Below are 11,292 nucleotides of genomic sequence, written 5' to 3'. Positions count from 1 at the left end.
TTTAAGAACGATTACCCTTCGACGATTTGGGGGTTTTAGTGTTTCTATGGAGATTTATCGTCCGGAATAGTTGAGACGTTCTGAATGGTTGAAGAACTGATAACGCCGGTGTGACGTCAGAGGTATGATGGCGCCTCAACGCTTGAGAGTGCAAAAAGACCAAAGTGCCATTGAAATCATTTCAAATATGTGAATACTAAGGATATTTGTGTCAAAACACATTATTCAAATATTATAACCTTTTATAGGTAACAGTGAAATTTTGATTGTTGAAATGGAATTGGAATTTTGATTGTTGAAATGGAAAAGACAAAAATAACATATATATCATAATTTATAATGTAATACTTTAGTGTGTGTATATATATATATATATATATATATATATATATATATATATATATATATATATATAAGCACAAAAGAGTTAGCAATAGGAACTTTTTGGGCATTAAGAATTTTGCCACATTTTTTTTGGTAACTTTGACACTTTTGGCCCTTGGAAACAAAACTTTTACATTTTGGTTAAAAAAACACAAAAAAAACTTTACATTTTTGCCACAATATTTTAGCCAGTTTGACACTTTTAGTCCTTATTATAAAAAATTATACAGTTGGCACAATATACACGAAAAACATTTAGGTTTTTTCCACAATTCTTTAGCCACTTTGACACTCTTGGGCTTTACAGTAAATAGTTTTACATTTTGACATAAAAAACACAAAAAAACATCCCGGGGCGAAGCCCGGGCTTTCTTCCTAGTTTACATTTATGTATTGATATTAAACCAAATTACAAATTAACTTCATCTTAAAAAACATTAAACACAAAAACATCTAGTCATTATCTTCTTCCTCCTCTTCTTCTTCATCCTCTTCTTCTTCATTGCTCGATGTACTATACTCATAACTACCCTCGCTGTCAAGAATACCATCATTGTCGTCCTCATGAATTTCACCTTCATCATCAATATTATTTTCATTATCTGAACCGTTGCTTGACATTTCGTGATCATCATCATAATTGTATGTATCAAATAGACTTGGTATAATGATTTCATTTGATTCAACTTCATCTTCTTGGAAAGCAACGTCTTTCTGAGGATGATTTTCATCGGTCCAACCACGAGGTTTAACTTTAAATACAGCCCACCAGTCCGAGTTGTTTGTTTTCGAACTTGGGTAAGGAATGTAACACACTTGAGTGGCATGCATGGCTAAAACAAATCGCTCGAACTTTTTGTATTTTCTTTTGACCTTTATCTCGACCAAGTTATATTGTTTGTGAACCTTAACTCCTATGTTAGGTGTTGGATCGTACCAATGACATTTAAACAAAACCGTGGTTTTAATTGGGTAACCAGGGTACTCGACTTCTAAAATTTCCTCTACCTTACCATAATAATCACCTCCTTGGCTACTAACACACAATCCACTATTGGTTGTTGATTTGTTCAGACTATGAGCTTCTGTGTGAAACTTGTAACCATTGACAAAGTATACACTATATAACTTCACTTTTTTGAATGGCATTTTGGATAGGTCAGATATAGACTTGTTGTTTATCAGGATCTTACGTGCCTATATGAATAATGGTAAAACACTTAATTAGAGTTAATTATAACCATATCAAAAAATAATAATTTTTAAAAAATGCAAAAATAACACCCACATAGTTTTGAAACCATAATGTAAAGTTCTTCTCAACTTCAGCTGCAAGGACCTGTTCATCCATATCCCCCATAAGTTCATTCAAATGTTCTTCAAATATTCTGTATCACCATTTCAATAACATTTGAAGAACATTTGAATGAACTTATGGGGGATATGGATGAACAGGTCCTTGCAGCTGAAGTTGAGAAGAACTTTGCATTATGGTTTCAAAACTATGTGAGTGTTATTTTTGCATTTTTTAAAATTTATTATTTTTTGTTATGGTTATAATTAACTCTAATTAAGTTCATTCGCTTTGTATGGAAAATGTACTGGTAAATGTTCCATGGAGTTAAAAATACCAGGGACAAAGATGGTCTCTAATTTACATAATATTATTGGGATCTCGGTTTCAATCATTTCCATGTCTTTTGTTGTGATTGATGTTGCTGTTAATGTTTTGAAGAAAACACTCAACTCTGTTAATGCTTCCCACACTTGTTTTAGCAACATCTCACGAAATGCAATTGGCATCAATCTTTGCATAAAAACATCACAATCGTGGCTTTTCATTCAGAACAGTCTACACCCTGTTAAATCAACACACCTCCCCAAATTAAAAACATAACCATCGGGGAAACGCAATTTCTCCACCCATTGGCATATGGCTTTCTTTTGATTCTTGTCCAGAGTGTAGTATGCTCTTTCATTATCTTCGACTCCTTTTCTCTTCCTACAATAGAGCTTTAGATCTCTTCTGGCTGCTACATTGTCCTTCGTCTTCCCTTTGACATCCATTACAGTGTAAAAAAAGTTTTCAAATACATTTTTAACAATATGCATAACATCAAAATTATGTCTAATGAGGTTTGTTTTCCAATATGGTAAATCCCAAAATATGCTTTTCTTTTTCCAACCATGATCGCCACATATTTTGTTTACATCATCAACATTTAGTTCAGTCACTTTTACCAAACCTAATTGTTCAATCTCCCTTAAAGTTTGTTCACCATTCTTACTTGGAGGAGGACCTTCTATCACTTCACGATTCTTATTGAACTTATTTTTATCCTTTCTATATGGGTGATTTACCTGTAGAAATCTTCTATGGCAGTCAAACCATGACATCTTATTACCATTCTTTAGTCTGAATGCTTGTGTATGTTTCCCACAATGTGAACATGCTAGCTTACCCGCTGTAGACCATCCGGACAACATTGCATATGCTGGAAAATCGCTTATTGTCCACATCAAAGCTGCTCTTAGATGAAAATTTTGTTTTAAAGATATATCATATGTTACTACGCCTTTTTCCCATAATTGCTCCAACTCTGCAACAACTGGTTGCAAAAATACATCTATTTTATGCTTAGGGTTTGACGGACCTGGCACAAGTGCGGTAAAAAACATGTAAGGCTCTTTCATGCACATAGAAGGTGGAAAATTATAAGGTGTTATAATAATAGGTCAAGATGAATATTGTTTTCCAAATGCTCCATGTGGTGCAAACCCATCTGTACTTAGGCCTAATCTTACGTTACGTACTTCTGCTGCAACTGAAGGATGACTTTTTTCAAAGTGCTTCCAAGCTTCTGAATCGGATGGATGACACATTACTCCAACATCATGTCCATGATTCTCGGAGTGCCATCGCATGGAAGCGGCTGTGGCTTGTGAAGCATACAGTCTCTTCAACCTTGGAGTCAAAGGAAAGTAATGCATTTTCTTGAAGGATACGCGAGAACATCTGGCCAAATTTTTTGACCGTTTGTACCTATCTGCATTGCATAATTTGCACCGATAAAGATCTTTGTCTTGCCTCCAATATATCATACATCCAGATCTGCAGCAGTCAATCATCTCCACAGTCAAACCTAGTGCTTGTATTAACTTTTTGCTCTCGTATAAACTATCTACCATATTATTCTCCTCCGGTAACACATCATTTATCAACTGGCAGGTAGCATCATAACTTTGCTCATGTATGCAATACTCTGATTTTATATTCAACAGTCTAGCTACAGCAGATAGTTGTGTCACTTTTTTACATCCAGTCCACAATTCTTTATCGGCTGCATCTAGCATATCAAAAAAAATTTTATCTAGAGCATTTGGCTCCTCTTCAGGATTACTATTATTTAAATCAGGAGCAATTGCATCTATGATCATTTCTCTATAAGAACATGCACCTTCACTAAAATTGTTGTTTGAATCATCCACCCCAAAAAACGTATTGTCATCATCAATTGATGTTTCGCCATGTTTATCCCAAAACCAATATTCTTCAACAAAACCAAACTTGTACAAATGATGCTTAACAGTATCAACTTCTGTATATGGTAAGTTACGACATATGATGCATGGGCATTTGATTTTATCTTGGTCCATGAACCTATGTTGACTGCTAGCAAAATCTATAAAAATTTTCACTCCTTGTACGAAAACACGGGATACACAACTACGATTATCTTTTCTTTCATACATCCACTTTTTACTTTGATTGTTCATTGTATTTAATATTTAAAGTAACGTATAATTTTACATAACACAATATTTTACCTTAGTAGAATGGTATAATTGAGATCGACACTTGCAGAACACATATGCAAACAAAGTGTGTATCTATTAGGGAACCTTCGACAACCCTTGATTTCAATGTGTTGGATGGATACTAGGTCAAATTATTGGGTCGATATTATTCAATACCAGGTTAAAACCCATGTAGTATACGGGTAATGATAATTTTAAATAACATTCGTAATAAATATATATATATATATATATATATATATATATATATATATATATATATATATATATATATATATATAGAGAGAGAGAGAGAGAGAGAGAGAGAGAGAGAGCTACTTAAAATATAAATTTTGTATATGGTCTTTTCCTTATTAATAACGACTTGATTAAACACTTATTTTTATTTCCATAGCAAAAATGGCGCATTCACTGTAAAGATTGCAAATAGACCAAAGTGCCCTTGAAATCAATCCATATATGTGATTAGTAAGGGTATTTCAATCAAAATACATTATTCAAACAATATAACCTATTATAGGTTACAGTGGACTTTTGGTTAGTAAAATGACAAAGCCAAAAATAACATACATATCAAAAATAACATATATATAGTAACATTTAATAAAGTTAAAAGTATGTATTCACATTACATCAAAATACACTTACAATATGCATCACTAATTGTGTGACTCAAACAACTATTATATATATATATATATATATATATATATATATATATATATATATATATATATTCGAAACTAATGTCAAACATCAAAGCAAACCTAACGAAACACGCATCCCACAAACAAATATCGCAATTCAATAACCACCTGTATTGACTCATAAAAGTTGTGTAATAACTGCCCACAGAAGGATGCTTTGCACAACTTCTATGTAATCCATGGAACTTTATCTCCTTTGTTCTCCTTACCAAGTGGTTATGAACCTTGTTACAGGTATCTCTTAGATTCCAACTTCTTCCAATATTAACGTAGGCTTTATTTAACATGATCAGAGCTTCTTGCTTCCTTTCAATGCCTTCGGCCATCAACATCATTCCCAGTACGAAGATCGCATCCAACTGCCCCTGATCGGTTGCATTTTTAAGCAACTTTTTCCCTGCTATTTTTCCCCCTATCATAAAATACTTCGCCTGCCATACAATAAGTAATCATACAATTTAAAAAAATACAAATGTAGAAAACTAATTGAATTCGCAATTATCCGATTGCTTAAAAAAAGAGTACCATTCCATCGTTGAAGAGTACGTGTGGGTTGTTCAACTTTCTGCATTTGTTTGTGACTTCATACTGGTGAACACTTAATGAACGAAACCTTATTCGACTTGTGTCTATGCTTTTATATAATGCGTCTGATGTTACAGAATCCCTAAAGAGTTTGCAACTATACATATATAATTCACAAATCAACACAAAATTCATATATTAAACACTAAATTAAGTATGTAAACAAGTTTAATAGAAGTAATGCAAATCATACTTACACTATAAGGAACTTAAAAGCATCGATTGGTAAATTTCCCCCAACCGTAGTTACTATTTTTTCGATCAAGTGCGATGGCAAAGCAGTGATCCTTGTTACTTGTTGCCTTGTTTGCATTCTTTCTGAAGAACAACTCGCTGCCATTATGTTGATCTGCGTGGAGTGTAATCCAAATTATGTAGCAACAATGATTTTAGGGTTTATTGATCAACGTTCGGGAATTTTGAGTGTTGGTAATGGATTGTAGAAGATCTATCGCCGATAAACTGAAACGACGGGATGACTCTAACTACAAATTATGGCACCTAAGTGTTTAGACTATGAATTGACATAATTTCCCTTAAATGTAAAAAGGTTACTACGTAAATGGTTAGGGTATTTTTGTCAATACCTATGTTTATTTTTGTAATTAAATTGAGCAGTTTAAATTAAAAAAGATGAAGTTAAATAAAAATATTGATTACATTTAGAGAGACGAATTTAAATAAAATTATTGACATAAGTAGGATTCGAACCTGCGACTTCGGGTAAGAAGTAAAACGCGTTTGCCAGCTAAACTAAATTAACTTCCGTTTCTTTAAATTGAAAAACCATAAAATTATGCTCAATAATATTGCAGCCCATATGTCATCCATGGGTATATCATATACACCGTAAGCCACTACCATGTTGACCAATGGCCCATATGTCAACCATATGTCAACCATGGACACCATAAGCCATTAGCATGTGGACCAATCAACCATATGTCAACCATGGACACAATAAGCCACTACCATATCGACCAATGGCCCATATGTCATCCATGGACACCATAAGCCACTACCATGTTGACCAATGGCCCATATGTCATCCATGGACACCATAAGCCACTACCATGTTGACCAATGGCCCATATGTCATCTATGGACACCATAAGCCATTACCATGTTGACCAATAGCCCATATGTCATCCATATGTCAACCATGGACACCATAAGCCATTACCATGTGGACCAATCAACCATATGTCAACCATGGACACCATAAGCCATTACCATGTGGACCAATCAACCATATGTCAACCATGGACACCATAAGCCATTAGCATGTGGAACAATCAACCATATGTCATCCATGGACACAATAAGCCACTACCATGTCGACCAATGGCCCATATGTTATCCATGGACACAATAAGCCACTACCATGTCGACTAATGGCCCATATGTCATCCATGGACACCATAAGCCACTACCATGTTGACCAATGACCCATATGTCATCCATATGTCAACCATGGACACCATAAGCCATTACCATGTGGACCAATCAACCATATGTCAACCATGGACACCATAAGCCATTACCATGTGGACCAATCAACCATATGTCATCCATGGACACAATCAGCCACTACCATGTAAACCAATGGCCTATATGTCATCCATGGACACCATAAGCCACTACCATGTTGACCAATGGCCCATATGTCATCCATATGTCAACCATGGACACCATAATCCATTACCATGTGGACCAATCAACCATATGTCATCTATGGACACAATAAGCCACTACCATGTCGACCAATGGCCCATATGTCATCCATGGACACCATAAGCCACTACCATATATATTGACATGACTTGTACGTCTTTTGTATATAAATTTCGGTTTAAACAGAAAAGCATAAATATGTATAGTTTATTAATGTTTAGTCCTCGTATATAGTTTTAAGTTAAAATTATACTATGAACACATCGTTAGTCTATGTTCTTTCTTGACGTTATTTATATGTATATACCCTATCTATCAATTTGTAACTACTTTAAATAAATTTGAATTACTAAATATTTAGCGGTAATTAGCACAGTTCGAATTTTTTATTAGTGGAGGTTCAAAGTATTTCACAATTCGTTTCCCTCCAACCTACACACGTTTATGTTGCATATTAGGGTAAGTTTACCGATTAGAAATAGAGTTTATATTTTCTGTAATCATCATCTCCGGCGGCTAATTGATCGAAATCTTTGTTCATTATACGTTTGTGCACTGACTTTGGCGATATAGGTTGTCACTCATCTAAAATTTATATTTATTTAATTTACTGTTGTCGTGATGATCGATCGTTTTTTGTTCTCTGATCATCTTCATGTAAATTGGTTTTGATTGTATTCAATAGTTTGCATGCAAAGTAATGTCTTCATATATAATTTATTTTTATTGTTTGTGTCAGAAAGATGTCGACCTCGAAAGAAAAAAGAGCATCCGGTGTGAAGCCAACTAAATTCATTGCACCACAAGTTATGAAACGCAACAGGATTTCTGCTGCAAAATTCGTAAACATACAGTTACAAGATGAAGAAATCGACTTCCCAATACCAACAACCACATCCAAAGCACCTATAACATCTACCAACAAAACCCCTAAACCTATATCATTAACATCACCCATGACTACCACTTCCTCGGCATCACTTACAACATCCACACCCTCCTTAGAAAAAACATTTAAAACTTCAAAAACTGGAACAATACAATTGTCAACACGAAAATCAATAACCAAAACTTCAACACCTACATCATCTAAACCATCCTCAACACCAACACCCACTACCACATCATCAACACCTATATCTACTACCACAACCTCAAAACCTGCATCTACACTACCATCCTCCACAACTACAATAACTACCACACCCTCCTTAAGTAAAGGAACTACTACATCCTCAACATATACATCTATCCCAACACCTACCCCAGAATATACCCCATCAACAAAACTTATCCCATAAGCTACCCCATCACCAACACAACCAACCATGAATGGATCTGTAATGGAAAGTGTAGAAGGTGAAAACAATTCCTCTGAAGATTGTGGACCAGATGGACGTTTAAATGTTCATGTTTGGAAAAATACGTGAGTTACCAATTCAAATCTTAATTACAACTTTTTTTATGTATTAAATTTCGGTTTACACCTACATATCAATTCATAACTTAACACATCACATGATTACTTGCAGGCTAATGCCACCAGGACCTTGTACACACTTTATTAGTCAGTCCTTTAAACAAAGAGTAGATCCAGAAGGGTACGCTTGGGCACAAGTAAGCAAAGAAATGCGCGAATTATATTGGGAGGAGTTTCAGGTAACTATAAGTCATAATTTGTTGTTTGGTAAACATTTACACTTCAACTTATGTTTATATTGTTAATGTGTAGAAAAAATGTTGTTGGGATGAGACAATAGACTCGCTGGTGAGGCAAGCTTGGGCAAGGAAAGCGGCACAAAGTTATGGTCAATATCTCTTCAACACGAGGAGCCCAAAAAGAAACAAACATGGCTTTAAACCAGCTCATATTCCACAGGAAGTCTGGAACTCCTGGCAATTAAAATGGAATACAGAAGAATACAAGCTAAAATCTGAGCAGAACAAGAAAAATAGGCGTAACGGTGTGGTTGATGGCGTAGCAAAACCTACACATAACGCTGGATCTGCATGTCATTTGAAGATAGCTTCTGATTTGGTAATTTTTTAAATGGTACATCGTATCAATGTTTGCATATGTTTATATGTATATTTGACTTTTTATATGGTATTTATGCAGAAGAGGAAATTAGGACATGAGCCACCCCATAGTGAATTGTTTCTGTATACACACACTAAGAATCATGATGGAGTCACTTTCACAAATGAAAAAGATAGACAAATTCATGTAATATACATTTCAGTTTAAATTAACTTTTATATTGTAGCTACTCCATAATATCATTCCTAAATTTGATATCTTTTAACTTGTAATATTTTTATTTTGTAGGCGGCCTTTACAGAAAAACGGGAAGAGTTGGAAGTTGAAGGTGTTGAATTTGAGGAGGACAAGCTATTTTATGATGTTGTTGGTGGTCATGATAAAAAAGAAGACTTTATGGATTAGACTCTTTTGCAAAGGCAGTTCCCAATAGGAATGGTAAAATGGATGTATCTTACATTCCGGAAAAAAAATGATGAAATAGAAGAAATGAGGGAGCTTGTTGCTAAACAAAAACAACAAAACGAAGAGCTTAAAGAAATGATGAACGCCCAACAAGATGAAAACAAAGCAAGGGTCGGGCATCTTGAAAAACAACTTCAAACGACATTGGATCTTATTAATGTCTTTACAAAACAACAAGAGTAGTAGGTTGATATATGTTTATCAAAGATTATGTATTTTAGAGTAGCAACTTTCTTTTTTCCATGTAATAAATAATTATTTTGTTATTTTATGATATAATGGTTATGATTTTTTTGTTTTTTTTTGTTTTTCATATATTTCTACAAAATTATTTGGATATAATTTATAAATCAATTATCCATCGGTCCATATTGAATCTGGTATATAATATATACACCACTAAAATTGCTAGGGATTTATGACCACATAATTTGCTAGGAAGTGGTCAAACGGAATTTGCTAGGGATTCACGACCACAGAATTTGCTAGGAGATCATCAAACGAAATTTGCTAGGGATTCAGCACGACGGAATTTGCTACGGAATCACCACCACGGAATGTACTAGGGAATGACCACCGTGGAATTTACTAGGGAATGACCACCACGGAATTTACTAGGGAATCACCACCACGAAATTTGCTATGGATTCATCACCACATAATTTGCTAGGGAATGACCACCACAGAATTTGCTAGGGAATCACCGTCACGGGATTTGCTAGGGAATCACCACCACGAAATTTGTGATGGAATAACTACCACGGATTGTGCGATGGAATCCTACTACGAATACACGACGGAATACCTCGCTACAGCGTTTTTAGGGACGAAAATAGGCCGTTGCAAATTCCGTCGCTAATCGTCATTTGCAACGGAATTTCAGCCTTTAGCAACGGATTCCTTCCGTAGCAAAATCGTGTTTTTCTTGTAGTGAACAAAAAAGTTCCGATCATCAGATAAAAAATTCAAATAAACCCTTTTTTTACATGTAAACTATCTTTTTACCCCGTTATTTTCAGAAAAAAAATCTCATTATTTTGGCATAATTTATAATAAAGTCTCAAAAAAATTATTTCATCTCTTTTACTCTTTCATTATAAATCTGCAAATTTCTTGGTTCAAAGTGTAAATAAGAATAAACAACATTAAGCTCTATAAAACTAAAGATATAAATGTTTTATAACCAATTGCAAACCGCAAAACAATAAAGTTAACATCATTTTGAACTCATCATCGTTCATATAATCCATTTTTCATACAAATTTATGTTACAAGTATTATAAAATATTTAAATTTATGTTGAATACCTTATTATAATCTACCCAAAAATAGGTTAAAGGAAAACCAACTGTTATGTTCATATTAGAAATCATTTGACCGACGATAAACCAATCAATACAATAGTAGGTTGGTGAGGCTTTATGAATTCTAGAAAGAGCATGTGTTTTATCCTTAAATCTTAAGCATGCTGAACAGTTCTTCCATAGATCAATTACTTCACATGTCAATAAATTTAAATTTCGGATCTCCAAAACACTGAGACCGTAAGAAACACAATGTTTGTGACTCCCTGGATTCACTTCTATGATCACTTTTGGTTTGACATGTGAATGTTTA

General features: G+C 34.3%; 2 protein-coding genes across 2 annotated transcripts; both read right to left on the bottom strand.

The window, feature by feature from the left end:
* Nucleotides 1–3,120: 3,120 nt before the first annotated feature.
* On the bottom strand, nucleotides 3,121–4,161 carry LOC145113100 (uncharacterized). The gene has a single exon (XM_079049199.1). It carries the CDS (start codon nucleotides 4,159–4,161, stop codon nucleotides 3,121–3,123), a length of 1,041 nt encoding a protein of 346 aa, XP_078905325.1.
* Nucleotides 4,162–4,970: 809 nt separating this feature from the next.
* LOC145113091 (F-box protein At2g35280-like) lies at nucleotides 4,971–5,835 on the bottom strand. The gene is made up of 4 exons (XM_079049194.1): nucleotides 5,693–5,835; nucleotides 5,436–5,592; nucleotides 5,120–5,341; nucleotides 4,971–5,018 (listed from the first exon to the last, which is right to left on the bottom strand). The coding sequence occupies exons 1-4, from the start codon at nucleotides 5,833–5,835 to the stop codon at nucleotides 4,971–4,973; spliced, it is 570 nt and encodes a 189-aa protein (XP_078905320.1).
* Between the last annotated feature and the right edge of the window lie 5,457 nt (nucleotides 5,836–11,292).

The sequence above is a fragment of the Lactuca virosa genome, chromosome 1 (genome assembly GCF_052849685.1).
Source record: "Lactuca virosa cultivar CGN04683 chromosome 1, Lactuca_virosa_CGN04683_v6, whole genome shotgun sequence".
NCBI classification, from domain to species: Eukaryota; Viridiplantae; Streptophyta; class Magnoliopsida; order Asterales; family Asteraceae; genus Lactuca; species Lactuca virosa.
Note: the sequence above shows the minus strand (reverse complement) of the source record. Positions and strands in the feature narration are given on the sequence as shown.

Bases quoted from the DNA above. Each gene is read 5' to 3' on its own strand.
- LOC145113100 (XM_079049199.1), bottom strand. From the start codon at position 4,161: ATGAACAATCAAAGTAAAAAGTGGATGTATGAAAGAAAAGATAATCGT.
- LOC145113091 (XM_079049194.1), bottom strand. From the start codon at position 5,835: ATGGCAGCGAGTTGTTCTTCAGAAAGAATGCAAACAAGGCAACAAGTA. The intron at 5,342-5,435 runs GTACTCTTTTTT...ATTGTATGGCAG, and splicing joins TACTCTTCAACGATGGAATG to GCGAAGTATTTTATGATAGG. The intron at 5,019-5,119 runs GTAAGGAGAACA...GAGTCAATACAG, and splicing joins ACAAGGTTCATAACCACTTG to GTGGTTATTGAATTGCGATA.